We start from the raw sequence: 22,768 nt of genomic DNA on the forward strand, positions 1-22,768 counted from the left end.
CCATGACTACAATAAAACAAAAGGTGGAGTTGACGCACTTGACGAAAAGACGCATAATTACACGACTTCTAGAAGAACAAGGCGGTGGCCTATGGCAGTCTTCTACACTATGCTAGATATAGCAGGTGTAAATGCTTTTGTTTTGTACCATGGGAAAGAAGATACTGATGATGTGACACGCAGAGAATTCCTCATTGAACTAGGTACACAACTCATAAGTGATTGTATGAAAAGAAGATTGGATTCTCCATTTTTGAGAAAAGATATCCGAAATTCCATTTGTGATATTCTAGGCATGACCCCCTCCAAGGCATCAGGAACATCCCAGGTTCACAGTGAAGCTGGTGCTACTAAATCGAAGAGGAAAAGATGCTCAGTGTGCCCATCTAAAAAAGACAGGAAAGCATCCCGGGCGTGTGCCAGATGTCGAACACCATTATGTTTGGAATGTTCCACTGCTTTATGTCCAAACTGTTTCGGTAGTCTGGATGAATGAAATAACTGAAATGGACTGGTGAAGATGCTGTATAATTGAAACCTAATATTTTGTCATAATTTCTGCTATTTTCAAAGATCACATAGTCATTTAGCTGAGAAATGTACTAAAATTTATCCAAAAGTTGTGCCTGCAGAAATTTTTATATTGATTTTGAACTTTTCTTCTGGCTTACTGTTGTGAAGCATAGTACATTTTGTGTTTAAACGTGAAGTTTCAGTTGTCTATCTTACTATTTGTAACTGATGTGCAGGACTTTCCAAAAGTATATTTTTCACATTTCGTATTTTATGCAGTTTATTGTCCTTTTTTGTAACATCTTTAAGGTATGACCATAAATGAGGAATGTGGTTTTAAAACATTAGTAACAAAACATTAATAAAAGTTTCATATTTAAATTTCATTTAAATGTGTTTTTTTTACCAAAATATACTCAAAACTTGGGTGGGTCCCGAGGACCCAGATGTACCTTATGTGTTACAATTTATAGGTGTACCAGTTACGGGTTAAGAATTACATAAACAAAAGAAACTCTATGTAGAGGTAATAATTTAATACTGTTTGTAGCACGAAATTATAACGTGGCCGCTGTTCATGAACTTAGCGAACGAAAATTGTAAGATAAACCATGCTGTTGTAGTGACCACCGTAGATGCTTTAAATTAGAGCAAAGCACGTTTAATGTTAATAAGACTTTTATTACAGTCGCAAAATACGGTATTAACTATAGAACTGCTACCCTGAAAAAGAGGCCGTAAAACAAAGAAGACAATATGTATACGACTGGCTTCTTGGCAGAAGCACGTGAGAGGAAAACTTAACCCTGTGTATTAACAAAAACTGGTGCTACTGCTGTAACAATAACTGGTGCTACTGCTGAAGCGTTGTGACCCCGCAGCTGCTAGTAACATTTCGCCTTAGATTAAAGACGACGCGTGCCGATCAGGGAAGACGCTGTTTGCTTTGTGGGGCTGCAGCGCTAATGGCAGAGCCGGTGCTGACCTGCGCCCACTTGAGGATGGAGTCGACGTGATTGGCGGTATTGTTCTGGGCGCGGCAGTCGCCCCTGCGCACGGCCGCCGTGACTCCCATGGTGCCGGTGTTCGCCTTGACGCCGCACAGGTACGCAGTCGAGGAGCAAGCCGAGTCGGCCACCTGCGCGTCCACGCAGTACGTCTGAAACAAACACACTCACGTCAGATAGGAGGTGCTAGCCCGAAATCTGAATCATGCGTGCAGTTGGTCACCTGATTACCAGTGCACTGAAATACTCGTAGTAGGTGCCTCTCCACACATCCTCTTTCAATCAGTGCTGGAAATGGCTACGAGTTGTGCGATCTTCGCAAGCTAAGATCGCTAATAAGGCATTTTATTGGATAACTCGCTTCCTCGGATCTGCAAGTTCATGGCCAGAAACTGATGGGAAAAATACTTTACAACCATGATATACAAACTCCATAAATCGTCTTTTAATACGATCTACCGAATTATAATATATCTTATGCTTCGAAAAATTACTATATATTGTCCATCAGTGTTGCAAGTCATATCACATTGCATATACACTTCCCAAAATTGTGACGATCACTACACCACCGGTGTACAATATTTTGTAATATTTTATGGGATAAGGAATGTTATAATTCCATAGGATGGTTACAAGACAATTTATCGATTTACGATACCAAGATTGTAAACTATTTTTACTATCAATTTCTGTTTATCCTCTTGCAGATCCGATGACAGCATAGCTCTGCCGAAAGCAGTCATCCAATAAAATGTCTTTAGTGGTCTTGGCTTGAGAAGTTTTCTTCAGCTACTATACACTGCATATCGTCCCCATGCCCACAATACTAGGAAAATATAACAGAGTTATTTGGTTAGTTTTTGGTGAGGGTATTCCCATTGTCGCGTTCCCGTGGCTTACCAGAAATGGTTGCGTGTATGTACGAGGTTTTGCTTCAGACTTGGGAAAAGCGCTAAGAAACAACCAAAATTTAAACCAACGAGACTGCCATTTAAACCGTACACAAACATCATCATCATCATCATCATCATCATCATCATGTACAATTTAGGGTTACATATTTTTGCCTCTTCCGGAACAAAACAATTTAAAGCGTATCATCCGATCATTTTCGTGGTCCGTCTATCCTTCTACCGCTGGGTCTTTAGTTACGAGTTTCGCTTGGTATACCAAAAGTGGTCTGGGTGTAGCGTCTTTGATCAGCAATCAAACGTCCTCGTTCTCGGGTTCGAACCACGCCGCTGCTGACATTTTGAATGAAAATCTTCAGTAATGAAAGCCGAACACTTACGGCATAAGAAGTCACCTTCATTCTGCCACCGGCCTTATCAAAGACGGTGGAGGAGGGGACAGAAATTCAGGGCCTCTTGCCCTTCAGGTGGAAAACGGAACAAAAGCAGAAGAATCAGTGATCAAAGGAATGAGGATGCAGAAATCAATGGGAACCACTGCATTAAAGAGACATAACTTATCCCCATAGGACACGGTCGTGTGATTGAGAAAGTGTCATGATGATCTCCCCATTGGCGAAAGATTCTAGACTAGTCCTCTTTTCGGGTCTCCTGGACGGGACTCCCAAGGGAGATGTGACCACGAGAAAAAGACTGAATAAGCTACGAAAAGATGTTCTACCGCACGTGGAATGTCAGAAATTTGAACGTGATAGATAACCTAGTAAATCTGAATATGGAGATACTAAACTCAAATCTAGATGTGATGGGCGTCAATGAAGTGTAATGGAATGAAGACAAGGATTTCTGGCCAGACGAGTATAGGGTAATATCAACAGCAGCAGAAAACGGCGTAACGGGAGTACGATTACATACAAATACGAAGCTAGAGCAGAGAGTGAGTTACTTTGTGTTCAGTGATAGGTTTTTTTCTCATCGTAATCGACAGCAAGTCGACACCGACAACAATAGTTCAGGTCTACATGCTGCGTTGCGAGCAGAGAATGGAGAAAGGGGGAGAGAGAGGGAGAGGGGGAGAGAGAGAGAGAGAGAGAGAGAGAGAGAGAGAGAGAGAGAGATTATGAGGATATTGAACGGGTGATTCAGTAAGTAAAGGAATATGGAAATCTAAGGATCATGGGGAGTTCGGATGCGGTTGCAGGGGCAGGAGTTGAATAAAGGGTTACGGGATAATGTGGGCTTGGTGCCAGGAATAATAGAGGAGAAAGACTAATTGAGTTCTGCAAGAAGTTTAAGTTAGTAATAGCCAATACTCTGTTCAAGAATCACAAGAGGAGGAGGTAATTTACACTTGGAAGAGCCGGGAGATACGGTTAGATTACGTCATGGTCGGAGAGAGATTCCGTAATAAGTTAATGGATTTAAGGCGTAACCAGGGGCAGATTGATTCTGATCACAAATATATAATCATCAACAACAGGCTGAAGTTTGAGATATTAGTCACGAAGAATCAATGCGCCGAGAAATGAAATACAGAAGTACTAATGAATGAAGAGATACGCTTGGAGTTTTCTGTGGCTATAGATACTGCGATGAGGAATATCGCAATAGACACTACTGCTGAAGAGGAATGGAAATCTCTAAAAACGGAAATCACAGAAGTTGGACAGAAACATGTACAAGTAAGGAAACAGAGGAAACTATAGGGAACAGAAGAAATGCTGCGGCTGATCGACGAAAGAACGAAGTACAAAGATGTTCAGGGAAATTCAGGAAAAAGGAAATGCAACTTACTTAGGAAGCTGTACGTCGAAAAAGCAATGACGGAAATAAAAGAATGTTTCAGGAGAGGGATTGAAATTCAGTGTGAATGACAGTCGGGATTAATATTCGCTGATTACAGTGGGATTACAGTATCTGCTGGGTGAAATGAAAAGTCTATTGAGTACAGAATATGGATTGAGAGTAAATCGAAGAAAGATGAAAGTAACTAGAAGTAACAGAAATAAAAACAGTGAGAAACTTAACATCAGGCCTGGTAATCACGTAACAGATGACTTTAAGGAATTCTGCTACTTAGGCAGCAAAATAACCCATGAGAAACGGAGAAGGGATGACATGAAAGGCGGACCAACACTGGCAAGAAGAGCATTCCTGGTCGAGAGAAGTCTACTAGTATTAAACATAGGCCTTAATTTGAGGAAGAAATTTCTGAGGATGTCCGTTTGAGCAAAACTATGTATGTTAGTGAAACATGGACTGTGGGAAAATCGGGACAGAAGAGATTCGAAGCATTTGAGATGTGGTGCTAGAGACGATTGTTGAAAATTAGTTGGCCGATAAGGTGAGGGGTGAGGAGGTTCTGCGCAGAATCTGAGAGGAAAGGAAAGGAATATGTGGAAAACACTGACAAGGAGAAGGGATGGAACGATAGGACATCTATTAAGACATCAGGGAATGACTTCCATGGTAGTAAAGGGAGATATAGAAGGCAAAAACTGTAGAGGAAGACCGAGATTGGAATACATCCAGCAAATAATAGTGCCAAAGCGAAGTTTACTAGTATCAAAATAGGTCTTAATTTGAGGAAGAATTTTCTGAGAATGTACTTTGGAGCACATCGTGTTGTAGTGAGTCATGGCCCGTAGGAAAACCGGAAGAGAAGAAAATCGAGGCATTTGAATCGTGGTGCTACAGAAGAATGTTGAAAATTAGGTGGACTGATATCGTACACAGTGAAGAGGTTCTCCGCAGAATCGGCGAGGAAAGGATACCTGGACAACACTGACAAGAGAAAAGGACAGGATTATAGGACATCCGTTAAGACATCACCGAGTAACTTCCATGGTAGTAGAGGGTGTTACAGAGGGTAACAACGGTACAGGAATGCAGAGATTGGGGTACATCCAGCAAGTAATTGAGGATTTAGGTGACAAGTGCTACGCTGAGATGAAAAACGTGATATATGAAACTTCGTATCAGTTTGTTGAAGAGTCATATCAGCGCACACTCCGCTGCAGAGCGAAAACTTCATTCCGGAAACGTGATATGTATTCGCACTTACAACATATATGGACAACCTTCAGCTGTATAATGGATTGACGACAATGATAATTTGTGCCAGACCGTAGCTCGAATTCGGATTTCCCTCTTTTCGAGAGCGGTCGGCTTACCATTTAGCTGTCCGAGAACGACTCTCTGCCAAACCCAAACTCCCATATGTCGTCAACTACGTGTCTACATATGGATGTTACGGTCTGCAAGTAAGACGTACTCTGACAGCCTGGCGGTAAAGCGACCGCTCTCGGAAAGAGGGAAATTCGGGTTCGTGTCTCGGTCTGGCACAAATCTTCATTGTTGCCATTCCATTATCCATCTGATGACTGTCCATATTCGCTATTGCGAATACATTTCATGTATTTCATAACGGCTGTAGTCTGCTCAGTGCCCGTTCTTTCAAACATGCATACATGTCCGAAGAAACACTGCATCACAGCTCGAAATAACACCTTCGCTATTGCGAATACATTTCATGTATTTCATAACGGCTGTAGTCTGCTCAGTGCCCGTTCTTTCAATCATGCATACATGTCCGAAGAAACACTGCATCACAGCTCGAAATAACACCGGCGCTGCAGTGTCGTAATGAGGTGAAAAGTTTGGCTCAGAAAAGGAATTCATGGCGGACCGCCACAATCTCAAGACTGCTGACTCAAAAAAATAAAAAACAACTTTGATACAGACGTAGTAGATGGTCATAACATTCCTTTCTATGCTGTTGGATCTTTTCTCTTTTTCCTGTAAGCTGGAGTTATGGAGTTTCTCCCTTATGTTGGTGTTCCTCTTGTGATGGCCTAAGTCGTATCCAGCCAAAGCTCTTAGAAGTCTAATTCCTAGCGCTTCAGGTCGCGGGATTTTTCCCTACTTCTCATGAATATAGCAATAAGGATACAGCCACATTATTATAGCTTTTAATGCTTTCTATTACCTGGTTTTGTTCCGGAGCGTTCTGCTAATCGCACGTAACATGTGTAAGCACGTTTGTGATTTCCGCATCATCATCTTAAGCATAAGAGGTAGTTGAAAATATAGACTTATTCTAACATGTCATTTTCTTTTATGATTCTAACTCTAACAGACTGTAACTCACAGACTTACGACTGGTGTAGGCGTTTCAGAAAGAAGTGAATATCAACTAACTTCTCTTCCGGTCGGTTGTCAATTCACATCGCGCAATAAAATGTTTACATACTGAGATATCTGTTTCTGGTCACTGCCCAAGATGTTACATAACCGTGCAAAAATGCTACAGTGTATGTGATGTATTCTGTTCGAAGAATTTAAAGTCAGAACGAATGGTGCGAATTTTGTGGCAAGATTGTGTCGATGTTAATACACCTAGCATCGCGTGGAGTCTACAGGGAATTCAAAGAAGAACTGCTTACAGCCTAAACAACTACGATGCATTTCAGAAGTGGCAGAAACGTCGGCATTGGTTCACTCACTCTGTAGGAGACAATACTGATGATGATGGTGCAGAATGAAATTTAGGTAAGTCATAATTATGTTTTAGGTTAGACATCATGTTTCAACCACTTCCGTTAACTTTTAGTTGACAATCTGCAGCAGAGTCACGAAAGAAGGAGAATAGAAAGCATTGTCCAACTTGGGTATCTGTCACGAAAACAGAAATAACAGGAGTAATAACGAACGTGTAGTTAGAATTTTATCGGATTACTGTGCCAATGCTACTTCATTTTAAAGCACCACGTCTTTTCGGCACTGGTTGGAAGAAAAGAAAATACACGCAAACCTGGAAGAAGGGAAACCTGCTGTCAGCGTATAAGAAACATAAGTAAACAGTTTTCAGTAACCGCAGGAAAAAAACGTATTCAGGAACCACACATAAATACTCAGCTGTTTGCGATCATGTGAGGCTGGACTATGAACAGTTGCGCATGAGTGGTTTCTGAATACAAATTCCGAGGCTGTGACCTTCGACGACGAAACCGTGTGTACATACACTCCTGGAAATTGAAATAAGAACACCGTGAATTCATTGTCCGAGGAAGGGGAAACTTTATTGACACATTCCTGGGGTCAGATACACCACATGATCACACTGACAGAACCACAGGCACATAGACACAGGCAACAGAGCATGCACAATGTCGGCACTAGTACAGTGTATATCCACCTTTCGCAGCAATGCAGGCTGCTATTCTCCCATGGAGACGATCGTAGAGATGCTGGATGTAGTCCTGTGGAATGGCTTGCCATGCCATTTCCACCTGGCGCCTCAGTTGGACCAGCGTTCGTGCTGGACGTGCAGACCGCGTGAGACGACGCTTCATCCAGTCCCAAACATGCTCAATGGGGGACAGATCCGGAGATCTTGCTGGCCAGGGTAGTTGACTTACACCTTCTAGAGCACGTTGGGTGGCACGGGATACATGCGGACGTGCATTGTCCTGTTGGAACAGCAAGTTCCCTTGCCGGTCTAGGAATGGTAGAACGATGGGTTCGATGACGGTTTGGATGTACCGTGCACTATTCAGTGTCCCCTCGACGATCACCAGTGGTGTACGGCCAGTGTAGGAGATCGCTCCCCACACCATGATGCCGGGTGTTGGCCCTGTGTGCCTCGGTCGTATGCAGTCCTGATTGTGGCGCTCACCTGCACGGCGCCAAACACGCATACGACCATCATTGGCACCAAGGCAGAAGCGACTCTCATCGCTGAAGACGACACGTCTCCATTCGTCCCTCCATTCACGCCTGTCGCGACACCACTGGAGACGGGCTGCACGATGTTGGGGCGTGAGCGGAAGACGGCCTAACGGTGTGCGGGACCGTAGCCCAGCTTCATGGAGACGGTTGCGAATGGTCCTCGCCGATACCCCAGGAGCAACAGTGTCCCTAATTTGCTGGGAAGTGGCGGTGCGGTCCCCTACGGCACTGCGTAGGATCCTACGGTCTTGGCGTGCATCCGTGCGTCGCTGCGGTCCGGTCCCAGGTCGACGGGCACGTGCACCTTCCGCCGACCACTGGCGACAACATCGATGTACTGTGGAGACCTCACGCCCCACGTGTTGAGCAATTCGGCGGTACGTCCACCCGGCCTCCCGCATGCCCACTATACGCCCTCGCTCAAAGTCCGTCAACTGCACATACGGTTCACGTCCACGCTGTCGCGGCATGCTACCAGTGTTAAAGACTGCGATGGAGCTCCGTATGCCACGGCAAACTGGATGACACTGACGGCGGCGGTGCACAAATGCTGCGCAGCTAGCGCCATTCGACGGCCAACACCGCGGTTCCTGGTGTGTCCGCTGTGCCGTGCGTGTGATCATTGCTTGTACAGCCCTCTCGCAGTGTCCGGAGCAAGTATGGTGGGTCTGACACACCGGTGTCAATGTGTTCTTTTTTCCATTTCCAGGAGTGTATGTAAGGTGCAAGAGCTTTGTTATGTACCGTGACGAAGATGTCTTCACAGACATTCGTGCGCCTCAAAATGGTCTTAACGACGTGGCTACAAGTGCTTAATATGTACTTAATTAAACCAACAGCCTAATGAAAATGCAATTCATCAAGACTGTGGTGCCCATGCACAGGTGGTCTATGAAAGATACCCTGGGAGTCCCAGAAGGAATAGCCAGTATTCATGAATATGACAGAAATGATCACTCGAAGCAACGAAGTCTAGTGCACATGGGCTGTAAAATACTTACCTATGAGGAGCTATGAGGAGTTCAGTAGAAAAAATGTATTTCACAGCAGCGAAGTTGAAGAAGTGATCATGGCTTTTAAGGTGCACATTTTAGAGCCGACGTTTACTTAACTTTCTTACTTCGACCTACAGTTCCTGTAATATCACTGAATACTGAATATTCTGTAAGGGACACCCTGTATTTTTAGTGGCGAGTCAGGAACCCCGATAAGTAACTGCCAATGGAGCTCTGGTAAAGCTGCGAGAGGCCGAGCAAGTCAGTAGTGGATGACCCATTCGTTTTCAACAATCAGATGAGCCTCGGATCAAAACTATTAGCGAATGTGACAAAACAGAATGGCTTATAAAGAACAGAAGGGGTTTGATAAGAAAGTAGGAAGGATATGAGCAAAAATTAGAAGAACGACTAAAAACCTGACAGAGAAAAATGAAAGAAGATTGCATTGAAATAAACTTCAGAAAAACTAAAATAATGAAAATCGCCAGGAGAAAAGAAAGCAATGACAGATGTAACTTGGAATGGAAAAATTATTAAAGAAGTAGATGCTTCCAAATAATCAGGAAGTAAACCAAGAAAGGAAACATCAAAGATCAAATTTTAGAGAGAGTAGGAAATTGGCCGAAATGTTGTTATTGTATGTCGGAAATAATTAGAAATTGGGAAGTATGTGTCAAAGAAAAGACCATGACGTACAAATCATTATCTGCAAATTTTGATCTGTGGGTCAGAATGTTGGATTTGGGCAAAGAAAGATCTGCACAGAACACAAAACAGAGATGCGCTTTCTACACGGGATCCTGAGTAAGACGAGAGTGACAGGATAAGGCATGAAACAATACGAAACATACTGCAGATCAAACCCCTGAAAGGACCTGTAGGATGTAAGAGACATATGATTGGCCACATTAAAAGAATCGGACTAGAAAGACTTCCTAGAAGAACCCTAAAATGGACAGAATCTGGTCGAAAACCAATTCTAAGACCATGAACAAGACGGAGAGACAAGGTGATGGATGACGTGAACGTGAGAGGAGTGCAGTGAGAGGAGATGCTAAACGATAGACCATGGGAGAACAGAAGCATGGAAGAGACTCTGAACGATCGGCGTAAGCAGAAACGTTTGGTTGACGATTCAAAATTTCTGCTCAATATTTGGATGGTTCGCCAGCCTGTTATTGCCCTCTTTTACAGAACTTTTGCCAAAAAGGTGTTGAAATTGTGACTATCAAAGCAAGTGGACATGAAAAAATGCGCTACATTGTTGTCCTTTCCATGTTGTGCTGATGGTATTAAACTCGATCCAATGAACATTTTCAAGCGCAAAACAATGCCAAAACTTTTTGAAATACCACTAGCTGCTGCTGCTGCTCACGTACATGACAAGCATTGGATGGAATTGGCTGATGTGAAATTAAGGAGTAACAGAGTGTGGGAGGGAGGGAAAAGTGCTTTATTGAAGAAGAGTTCTCTTCTTGTGCTAGAGCAGTTTAGTAGCCACCAGAAAAATTTTGGGAAAGAGAAACTGAGACAGGGAACGACAGAGCTTGATGTTATTCCGGGAGAAGTTACTCCACAACTGAGACCTCTTGATGTCTCGATAAATAACCCATTGAAGTGTATACGAGAAGGGAATGGAACAAATGCATAACGAAGAAACCCAACGTGAATTCACGTGGAAGGGAGCTTTAAAACGACCAACCATCAAGTAAGTGTGTGAGTGGGTAGAACAGTCGTGTTCTAGAATGAGAATACACATTATTGTTAAATCTTTCAAGAAATGCGGCATAAGTAACGCTCCCGATGGTAATGAAGACCAACTTATATATGAAGAGAAGGAGGAAGGAGGAAGAGGGGGAGGAGAAGAAGAAGAAGAAGAAGAAGAAAGTTCAGGTGACGATTTTCAGGGATTTTAAAGGTCAATTCGGTTTCATAAACTAAGAACTTTGCAGTCAAATAATAAGAATGGTAAAACTAACTTAAAAAATGCTTGAAAATTAAGATGCGTCTTGTAGTCTACAGCATCTTATACAGTAGTTTGTAAAATAAGGTAACACATCAGCTCTATCTATCAATCTGGCAACGAAAATTACGCCCTGTAATTTTTTCTGTAGCTCGTTCACGAAGATACTCTCCTAAATCTTGGATTGAACGACTAATTGTACTATCAGAAAAAAGAATGGGCAATAGCCGTTTTGTCACGCCCTCTCCACAACACTGGTCACTACGTCATAAGCACGCGGTAGAATTAGTTTTTCAGCAATCATGTGGGCTTCATACATTTTGTAACTCGATGAGTTACATTGTAAGAGGCTAGAAGTGCTTTATTCAGGATTTTCGGCTGTTTAAAAAATGATCACTTTTATTCTCTCATTTAACTCAGTCTCCCAGAAAAACTCTCTCTAGACCTGAACACGCCATTGCACTTTAATTTTCTAGATAGCACACATTCAACAGAAAATACTTCCAAACACAAAATACACTGCGGGCGCTCATAATTGTTCACAACAGTGCACGTGAAACAAAAATCTACGAGGGGTGTTCCGTAAGAAAAGCAGGCCATTTTTCTGTGCCAATTTCGATTGAGAAAACGCCGAATTTGTAAAACTATCGTTTTATGAAATTCCGACTGGTGGTTGCGCTATACGTTATCTTCAGAATGGCATTTACAACGGAGGTGCGTTCTAAGCAGAGAGCTGTGACAGTTTCTTTTGGCGGATAATCAGATCATTGCAGATATTCATAGGCGCCTGCAGAATGTGTACAGAGACCTGGCAATGCACAAAAGCACGGTGAGTAGTTGAGCAATGCGTCTGTCATCGTAGCAACGAGGTCGCGCTAACCTGTCCGATCTCTAGTGTGCCGGTCGGCCTCGCTATGCTTTGACTCTTGCAATATTGAAACGTGTAAACACTGCCATTCGAGGTGATCGACAGTCACAATCGAACACCTCCTCGTACAACTGAACGTCTTTGTTGATAGTGCTGACGCACTGTTCCACCAGTTGGGGTACTCTAAGGTGTGTGGCCGGTGGGTTCCTCGCCGCATAACAGAAGATCATAATGAGCAAGGACCGTCTGTGTGGAACTGCTTGCGCGTTACGATGTTGATCGCGACAGTTTGTTGTCTAAAACACGTATTGATAACTCTGAACCAGAAACTAAACTATAATTCATAGGTGGCGCAATATCTCCTCTCCTCTCAAGTTCAAAGCCACACACCCTCAAGCTGGTAAAGTCACGGCGACCGTCATCTGGGAATATGACGAGGTTATTCTGTTTGTTGTCCTCCCTCAAGATGCACCGATCAACTCTAAAGTGTATTGTGCTACCCTCAGAAAACTAAAGAAACAACTTCAACGTATTCGACGCCGCGAAAATGCAAACTAACTTCTCCATGACAACGCAACGCCACACACGAGTCTGTGCACCAGGGTGGGCCTTCCAAAATTTCATTGGACAGTTATTCAAAATGGTTCAAATGGCTCTGAGCACTATGGGACTCAACTGCTGAGGTCATTAGTCCCCTAGAACTTAGAACTAGTTAAACCTAACTAACCTAAGGACATCACAGACATCCATGCCCGAGGCAGGATTCGAACCTGCGACCGTAGCGGTCTTGCGGTTCCAGACTGCAGCGCCTTTAACCGCACGACCACTTCGGCCGGCGGACTGTTATTCCTCATCGGATAACGCGCTTAGGACTTCCATATGTTTGGTCCAAGGAAGGATGTAGCCCGCGTGGAGCAGTACTCGGAAGATGGGGAGGCTATTTTGATGCACCAAAACGCTTGGTCTTAGGTCGACCAGGATAGTGATACCATGCTGTCACATAGGCCCTCTCAGTAAGGTAGAGCAAGGCCGTAGCACTGAACGGAGATTATGTTGAAAAACAGGGTTCTGTAGCCACGAGAGTGGGGAATATTATGATTCATTGTAATCCTGAATAAAACCAACCTGCTTTCAGGAAAGAATTTTACTGAACACACCTCGTACGTACCTATCGTTGTATTTACTATACCTGTCTTTTCTACCCTCATTAGACGCGCGGCATTAGCCGAGCTGTCTAGGGCGCTGCAGTCATGGACTGCGTGGCTGGTCCCGGCGGAGGTTCGAGTCCTCCCTCGGGCATGGGGGTGTTTTTTTTTATGGTTTTAGGGCGCACAACTTCAACGGTCATTAGCGCCCAGACTACGTTAGGAATGCACCGCGAGTCACAAGTTTAAAACAGCAACGAAACGGAAAACACGATAAAAGACAGACGGACAGGCATAGGATAAAAAAAACAGCATAATCAAATGTCCTTAGAGAGGGTTGTCAAGTTGATAAAATGAAGAACGCGAGCAGTTGCTCGTGGGTCATCCGCTAAAATGGCATCTAGAGTACATGGCAGGTCAAGATCAAGACGCAGTGTGTTAAAATACGGACAGGACGTTAAAATGTGGCGGACCGTCAGCAATTGCCCACATGGGCAGAACGGCGCCGGCGCAGCCGTCAGCAGATGGCGATGGCTGAACCGGCAGTGTCCAATTCGTAACCGGGCCAAAACTACCTCCTCCCGCCGAGAAGGGCGTGAGGAGGACGTCCAAGCCGCGGGAAGAGGTTTCAAAGCCCGAAGCTTGTTGTCTGTAAGTGCAGCCCAATCGGCATATTACAGCGATAAAATGCGCCGACAAATGACCCTGCTACAATCTGACGAAGGGACACAACAAGAATCTGTCCGAGGCTGGAGGACCGCAGCCTTGGCCGCGGCATCTGCAGCTTCGTTCCCAGGGATACCGACATGGCCAGGAACCCACATAAAGCTAACCGGAGAACCGACGTCCTCCAGCTGCTGAAGAGAGCGTTGGATCCGGTGCACGAAAGGGTGAACCAGGTACCGATCACTGAGGCTCTGGATGGCGCTCAGGGAATCGGAGCAGATGACATATGCAGAATGTCGGTGGCGGCAGATGTAAAGAACAGCCTGTTAGAGGGCAAAGAGCTCAGCTGTGAAGACCGAACAATGGCCATGGAGCCGGTATTTGAAACTTTGTGCCCCGACAATAAAAGAACACCCGACCCCGTCATTGGTCTTAGAGCCATCTGCATAAATGAAGGTCATATCAATGAACTTCGAACGAAGTTCGACAAAACGGGAATGGTAGACTGAACCGGGGGTAACCTCCTTTGGGAGCGAGCAGAGGTCAAGGTGGACGCGAACCTGAGCCTGGAGCCAAGGTGGCGTGTGGCTCTCGCCCACTCGAAAGGTTGCAGGGAGTGAAAAATTAAGGTGTTGAAGGAAGCGACGAAAGCGAACTCCAGGGGGTAGCAGGGCAGAGACATACAACCCGTATTGACGGTCGAGAGAGTCATCAAAAAAGGAACGATAAGACGGGTGGACAGCCGTGCAGAGGAGTATACGAAGCTCCCATAATCCAGCTTGGAGCGGACGGTCGACCGATATAGGCGAAGTAGGACGGTTCGATCCGCTCCCCACGACATACCACTGAGAACACGGAGGACATTTAGAGAACGGGTACAACGGGCAGCCAAATATGACACATGTGGAGACCAGCTAAGTTTCCTGTCAAATGTAAGACCTAAAAATTTTGTTGTCTCCACGAATGGGAGAGCAACGGGACCGAGTCGTAAGGACGGTGGGAGAAACTCTTTGTAGCGCCAGAAGTTAATACAGACCGTCTTCTCGGCAGAAAAACGGAAGCCATTGGCGACACTCCAGGAGTAAAGACGGTCAAGAGAACGCTGAAGACAGCGTTCCAGGAAACACGTACGCTGCGCACTGCAATAGATGGTAAAATCGTCCACGAAAAGGGAGCCTGATACATCAGCTGGGAGGCAATCCATTATTGGATTGATCGCTATGGCGAAGAGAGCGACGCTCAAAACTGAGCCCTGTGGCACCCCATTCTCCTGGCGAAAGGTGTCTGACAGGACAGAACCCACACGTACCCTGAACTGTCGATCCATTAAAAAGGAACGAATAAAAAGAGGGAGGCGACCGCGAAGGCCCCATGTATGCATGGTGCGGAGAATGCCCGCCCTCCAACAGGTGTCGTAAGCCTTCTCCAAATCAAAGAACACAGCCGCGGTCGGGTGCTTCCGCAAGAAGTTATTCATAATGAAGGTCGACAAAGTAACCAGATGGTCAACAGCAGAGCGGCGCCTACGAAATCCACATTGTACATTGGTAAGTAGGCGTCGAGACTCGAGCAGCCAAACCAAACGGGAGTTAACCATTCGCTCCATCACTTTACAGACACAACTGGTAAGCGAGATGGGTCGATAACTGGAAGGCAAGTGCTTGTCCTTCCCCGGCTTAGGGATTGGGACAACAATAGACTCCCGCCAGCATGCGGGAACATGTCCCTCAATCCAGATGCGATTGTAAGCACGAAGAAGAAAACCTTTACCCGCAGGAGAAAGGTTCTTCAGCATCTGAATATGAATAGAATCAGGCCCTGGAGTGGAGGACCGTGATCGGCCAAGTGCGTTTTCGAGTTCCCGCATGGTGAATGGGGCATTATAACTTTCACGATTCGAGGAGCGGAAGTTAGGTGGCCTAGCCTCCTCTGCCTGTTTGCGGGGGAGGCAGGGTGGTAATGAGCGGAGCTCGAAACCTCTGCGAAAAAGCGGCCGATGGCATTGGAGACAGCCTCAGGGGCCACAAGGACGTCATTCGCGACCTTCAAGCCAGAAACTGGGGAGTGGACCTTAGTGCCAGATAGCCGGCGCAGGCTACCCCAGACAACAGAAGAAGGAATAAAACTGTTGAAGGTGCTTGTGAAAGCAGCTGGCTTTCTTGCGTTCTTTAATAATACGACGACACTGTGCACGTAATCGTTTATAATTGATACAATTCGCCACTGTAGGGTGGCGTATAAAGGTGCGTAAAGCACGTCGACGAGCACGTAAAGCGTCTCTACATGCTGCGGTCCACCAGGGGACCGGTACGCGACGTGGAGAAGAAGTAGGGCGAGGGATGGAATATTCAGCAGCAGTGAGAATGACTTCCGTGAGGTGTGCGACCTGACGATCGCAGCTTGTGAAGGTTTGATTCTGAAAGGTCGCCCTGGAGGAGAAGAGCCCCCAGTCTGCTTTGGAGATGGTCCAACTAGATGAGCACGGAGAGGGGGTATGCTGCAGGAGATGGATAACACACGGGAAGTGGTCGCTCGAATATGTATCAGAAAGTGCATACCACTCAAACCGGCGTGCAAGTTGGGGAGTACATATAGAGAGGTCTAAATGGGAATAGGTGTGAGATGTGTCCGAAAGAAAAGTAGGGGCGCCAGTATTGAGGCAGACAAGATTGAGCTGGTTGAAAAGGTCTGCTAACAGGGAGCCCCTCGGGCAGGATGCTGGAGAGCCCCTAAGGGGATGATGGGCATTGAAGTCTCCAGTTAGCAAAAATGGTGCAGGTAGCTGAGCAATAAGTTGCATCATGTCTGCCCTGGTAACGGCAGACGACGATGGAGTGTAAACGGTACAAATGGAAAATGTAAAAGTTGGGAGAATAATGCGGATGGCAACTGCCTGCAGGCCGGTGTGCAACGTGATGGGATCGTAGTAAATATCATCCCGGACCAGCAACATAACCCCTCCATGAGCCGGGATACCTACCACAGGGGGTAGGTCAAAACGCACAGAGGCGTAGTGTGCCAAGGCAATTTGATCGCATGGGCGTAGCTTCGTTTCCTGGAGGGCTACGACGAGCGGACGGTGCAAACGGAGCAGCAACTTCAAGTCCTCTCGGTCGGAGCGAATGCTGCGAATATTCCAGTGAATAAATGCCATCGTAAGAAGAAAAGGAAGATGAAAGAAGGGGTCACCTCGAAGGCCGCTGAGGGCCTGGCTTCGAGCGAGCATTGCCGCCGCTATCAGTAGGCGGACAGTCATCGTCCATTGGTTCTATAGGTTCATCGGCCATCTTGGTAAGATGGCCGGGACGGGGAGCTTCCTCCACCGGTGAACGGCCAGATGTTCGGCTACCAGCGGTGCGGCCAGGCGAAACGGATGACGGCCTGGGGCGGCAACCGCTGGGTGGCGCAGGAGAAGAAATGCGCCGTGGCGGAGGAGGAGAACTGTGCTTCCTATGAGCCTTCTTGGAAGGTCGTTTGGTGTAAGTACCGGTCGATGGCTGGGAGGTCGAGGTACGTAGGAAGTCTGCACGGGACGGTTCCTTCTTGAAGGTCCGTGCATCTGACTTCTGGGTCTTCGTTCAAATGGTTCAAATGGCTCTGAGCACTATGGGACTCAACTGCTGTGGTCATAAGTCCCCTAGAACTTAGAACTACTTAAACCTAACTAACCTGAGGACAGCACACAACACCCAGCCATCACGAGGCAGAGAAAATCCCTGACCCCGCCGGGAATCGAACCCGGGAACCCGGGCGTGGGAAGCGAGAACGCTACCGTCTGGGTCTTCGTCTTAGCAGAAGCTGATGAAGGGGCTGGTGTCTGTGGGGTGATAGGAGGAAGAGGAGACGTCGACCGCGTGATCTTAGCAATGGGCGAACGGACGACCGTTGTGCTGAAGGTCAGATCGCATGTCTGGGTTGCCACCCCCCTGGTAGTCCGAGGAGAGGCGAGGACAGTACTGTATTTCCCCGCTGGGAGCAGCGTGGGCTTCCTACTAGCCAATAGCTTGCGAGCAGCCGAGGTGGACACTTTCTCTTTGACCCGAATTTCTTGGATACAGCGTTCTTCCTTATAGACGGGACAGTCGCGGGAGGATGCGGCATGGTCACCCTGACAGTTCACACAACGAGGAGACGGAGGTGGACAGTCACCCTCATGGGCATCCCTGCCACAAGTGACACATTTAGCCGCATTGGAACAAGACTGTCGAGTGTGATTGAAACGCTGACACTGGTAGCAGCGCGTAGGTGTCGGGACATAGGGGCGAACAGAAATAACCTCGTTGCCCGCCTTCATGCGCGATGGCAGCTTAACACTATCAAAGGTCAAGAAAAGTGTCCGGGTCGGTACATGGTCATTGTTGACCTTTTTCATGACCCTATGGACTGCCGTCACGCCCTGCTCAGTGAGGAAAGATTGAATCTCCTCGTCAGTCAATCCGTCGAGGGATCTAGTATAGACCACACCACGAGACGAATTCAAAGTTCGGTGAGCCTCCACCCGGACAGGGAACGTGTACAGGAGTGTGGCCCGAAGCAGTTTTCGTGCCTGAAAGGCGCTCTCAGTTTCTAGTAATAAGGTACAAGATTTGACAGATCCGGCTATGGCATCTACGCCCTTCTGGATAACGAAAGGGTTGACAGAGGAAAAATCCTTTCTGTCCTCAGATCGAGAAACGACGAGGAACTGTGGGGCAGGCGGTAGTACTTTTGTTACTGGTGGCTGGTCAAGTTTCCGTTTTTGGGCAGAAGTCGAGAGAGATGGAGTGAAATCCATTGCGGAGGAATCCCCCATGATTGCCAGCGTCTCCGATGGCGCGCTCCTTCCTTGTGGGGACCCTCTCAGAGGGCACTCCCGCCTTAGGTGAATGTTTAGACCTCAGGTCACACCTCCCGAGAAACAGACGGAGGGATCAATCGGGATGGTCAGAAGGTATCAGCTCAGGCAATCACCCCTCCCTGGGCCTGGCCTTTACCAGGGGGTACGTGCGCGCCCAGGACGGGGAATTACGCGTTACCCCGTCACCGGCTACGCGTGCGAACGCGTCGGTCGGCCTTCAGGCGCGCACGGGGAGGAAGGAAGAAGAGGAAAAAGAAGAGAGAGAGGGAGAGAGAGGACAGACTGTCTCAAACGCCGAGGCGGAGACCAGAGAAGGCAAGGAGAAGAAGGCAATGAGAAGGCAAGGAGAAGAAGACAAGGGAAAGAGTAAGGAAGACAGGGAGATGGAGAAGAGCAAAGAAAGGAACCAACCAAAGGAAGGAAGAAACGAGAAGTGAAAAAGCAAAATGACCGCAAATAGAGGTCGTGGAACCGTCCGTCTCCGGACGCAGGCGCTAACTACCCCCTTCAGGGGGAGGGACTCCTTTTAGTCGCCTCTTACGACAGGCAGGAATACCTCGGGCCTATTCTAATCCCCGGACCCGCAGGGGGGATGGGGTTGTGTTTGTCCTTAGGATAATTTAGGTTAAGTAGTGTGTAAGCTGATGACCTTAGCAGTTAGGTCCCATAAGATTTCACACACATTTGAACATTTTTTTTCTACCCTCGTTACTAATTTCCTTGTTGGCCTTATGACGCTCTCAGTTTTTACTTCCACTTGACAAATTTAAAAAGTTGGCTACATTTTTCGCCTTTATCAAGTTTATAACGAAGTCACAAAATAATAAAAACAGTTTGAAAAGACAGCAGTCACTGCTGGTGCCATGTGTAAAGGGCGATAGTCCAGCTTTCATGTTATGACTGCAGGCTGACAAACTTCTAAAGTGAAATTCCTCCGTAGTCACATAGGCTGACACAAGAAATGGAATTTCCCACAACTATCTTCTTTGCCACTAACTTCTAAACGAATCCACAGTGACCCAGCTGCCATTCATTCATGGTGCACCTGAGCCCTGCAGCGCACATGTTGAATACCACTGCTCTAGGATGTTTGGACTCAAGGCTACGTCAGATGTTAGAAAGGGGAAGGCTGAAAGACGTGCACTTCATTCACCATTCAGTGCTCGCATTTCATATTTCTAATCCACGCATTCTGGTATTCGGTAAACTAATAATTCAGGAAATATCAATAATTTTTATGGGTTGCCTGATTTATTTGACGATTTTTACAGCTTGTCTCACACTGATCTGTGAGAGGAGTTCGCGCCAGGAATTTTCTTTATTTATGGGCGAGGGCAGCAGTCTTCCTAGCAGCCATGATAGCTCCCCGTTTCCTATACTTTTTCCGATCGCCAGGGTAGCACGTGGTGGCGTTTGAAAGTTCAGTAGTGGCCAAAGTTTCTCCTGCTCTCAGTTCCCCAACCTGCCTTACCAAACTTGTAACTGATATTTCTTCTCAACTTTAACGTCGCGAGGTCGCCTCCCTGTGAAATTCCGGCCCTATGATTGGCCAAGTTCAGGTGCACGCCTGTTTTTCGCGGGCGGGCGCCAACCGCCATCCGCGGATGGATAATGGACAAAGGGGAAGTAGTCAGTTCTAGTGTGACCGTGCCTGAGGCCGGAGGTGCTGCTTCCAGGAGATGAAGTTCAGTAAGCATGAGCGCCGACGTGCACTATAGATTCGCGCCCTGCGGCCCAGAGGAAACCTTATAGGTCATTGTACTGATGTGCGGTCCTTGAATTACGGTTTATGCAATGTTTTCCGTGTTATAAGACTGTAGGGTTTTCATTATACAGTCGGGCATAATGTGCGAGACGTGTTGGTTAGTCACAGAAGCCTGCAGTACGGCACTCAAGTGCATACATTCATGCTTACTTTTCCACTTCGTCCGACAGTAGCTCTTTCAGATCTCCTGTGTAAAATTCGACTCAGAATTTATGTCTTCCTAGCTTGAAAACTTGTGCCCTTTATCCTACGCCACGTGGTGAGTGTCTGGCGCCCCTTCATGTTTCGTTAACGTAGTCGGACCGCGAGCCAAAGTTATATGAATAATTTCGCCTCTTGCTGGTTGTATTCCTTTAGTACAGGAGGCTACCTAGCGATTCACCCACAGTAGCATCTTTCTTAGTCTTTGGCTGATTCATGGTGGTGGTCGTTGCATGCCTGCAACCCCTTCCTTTAGTAAATTGGACCCCATTTGATAGTACGGCGATCGTCCCTAAAATTCCTTGTCTCCTGCTATCGTGGCTTATTATGAACGAGCGTTGGGGGCAAGCTGCTGAACTCAATTCTTTCTTCCCCCACCCCCATTTGATTGTATAATTGTTCAGTATTCAACTGTTAAATAAATGAGTCCTTTAATCTGTACGTTCTCCCTTTCATTGCGTGAAACCTTCCTTAGTGTCACAGTTGAATAATGAAGAAATATAACGGTTGCTACAAAGTCGTGCAGGTCTCACGCCATTAATGATAGGATCAAGATTCACCTGGCACCACCATTGCATGCATGGCACCGATAATACTTATAATAATTTTCAATTATCCCCCATTGATAAACTGGGAAGTGTTCACGGTTCAGTGTGAGTACGTGAGCACTAAATCCACTTGATGTGGTGGAAGTAGTGGCCTCTGTTTTACTTTGCTGGTTAAAAAATTACAGCCCCTACACAGAGGGATAGTAACCTGTAAAATAAAACGAGCCACCGCTTTTAAGGTATTCTGTGGATGTGAGGAGGTCTAAGAGCTGGTACGGGGCAGGAATGGAAGTCTAGGTGGAGAGCAAGTCGTTGCACTAAACGCAGTTGTAAACTGACCGGCCGCAAAGTACAGCACAGTAGATTTGGGAGTCGGAGGGCGAACGTACCTTGGAGAGGCCGGCGTAGGGGAAGCGCTCGAAGCTGAGCTGGGCGTCCTCGCCGGGCAGGCCGTAGCGCTGTCCCAGCAGGATCCTGGCGGCGGCCAGCGTCGGCACCGACATGCCGTCGCCCAGGAAGAGCACCGCGCTGCGCGCCACCTGCCGCAGCGGCTCGCGGTCCAGCGTCGTCTCCAGCCGCTCGCGGGCGCGAGCCCTCCAGAAGTCCGCGTCTGCCGAACAAGAGACTCTGTCACCGGTCGCTGTCTCGCAAAACTTTCCTCGGTGGGTACAATTTTCGAACACTATATACGAATGTGGTCAGGTACGTTCTTCGAAATCAACCGGTATTTCGATGAATAACGCCAGGCATCACTCTCAAAGCTTTTTTTTTTTTTTTTTTTTTTTTGCACATTTCATTCCTTAACCAAGGTGCAGGATAACTGTAGAACTGGTTCTTTTCAGCCAGTAAATCGAAGGAGTTCTCCGTTGACAATATGTACGAGATCATTATGTTCTGGCAATCACCGAGTATTCATGAGTAACCTTCCTCAAATCTTAATCATAACGGAATTTTTTTTAAAGTAAACGGGGCAGAGATAGAAAGAGAGAGAGGTAGATAGAAGGGGAAAGAAAGAGAGAGAGAGAGAGAGAGAGAGAGAGAAGGGGGCTGGTACACCTAGATATTACTACGAAATTACCGATTTCAGCGCTTTGTATCATCAGATGCGACAACACTTTGTAAGGCGGCAAGATTTTGCCACGGTACGTTTAACATTCCTGTAGATTTATATGTGCCAACGGCCTTGCCGCAGTGGTAACACTGGTTCCCGTCAGATCAACGACGTTAAGCGCCGTTGGACTTGGCTAGCACTTGGATGCGTGACCATCCGGCCTATCGAGCGCTGTTGGCAAGCGGGGTGCACTCAGCCCTTTCGAGGCAAACTGACAAGTTACTTGATTAAGAAGTAGCGGCTCCGGTCTCCTAAGCTGACATACGGCTGGGAGAGCAGTGTGCTGACCACATGCCCCTCTGTATCCGCATCCAGCGACGCCTGTATGATGAGGATGACACGGCGGCCGGTCGGTACCGTTGGGCCTTGTTGGCCTGTTCGGGCAGAATTATTATTATTATTATTATTATTTCTTTACTTTCTCAGACGTTAAGTCTGGTTGAAAATGGGACGTGACGCGGACCTTGATCAAGCGTCACTTCCTTTTAACTGTACGGTATAT

General features: G+C 46.7%; 1 protein-coding gene across 1 annotated transcript in view; it reads right to left on the reverse strand.

The window, feature by feature from the left end:
* LOC124605636 (membrane-bound alkaline phosphatase-like) overlaps positions 1-22,768 on the reverse strand; it is a 199,344-nt gene that overhangs the window by 61,197 nt on the left and 115,379 nt on the right. The window contains exons 3-4 of the mRNA XM_047137454.1: positions 21,545-21,765; positions 1,499-1,672 (exon numbers count right to left, since the gene is read on the reverse strand). Of these exons, the coding sequence (XP_046993410.1) occupies positions 1,499-1,672; positions 21,545-21,765 (395 nt within the window). The remainder of the gene's footprint in view (positions 1-1,498; positions 1,673-21,544; positions 21,766-22,768) is intronic.

Source organism: Schistocerca americana, chromosome 3 (genome assembly GCF_021461395.2).
Source record: "Schistocerca americana isolate TAMUIC-IGC-003095 chromosome 3, iqSchAmer2.1, whole genome shotgun sequence".
Lineage (NCBI taxonomy): Eukaryota > Metazoa > Arthropoda > Insecta > Orthoptera > Acrididae > Schistocerca > Schistocerca americana.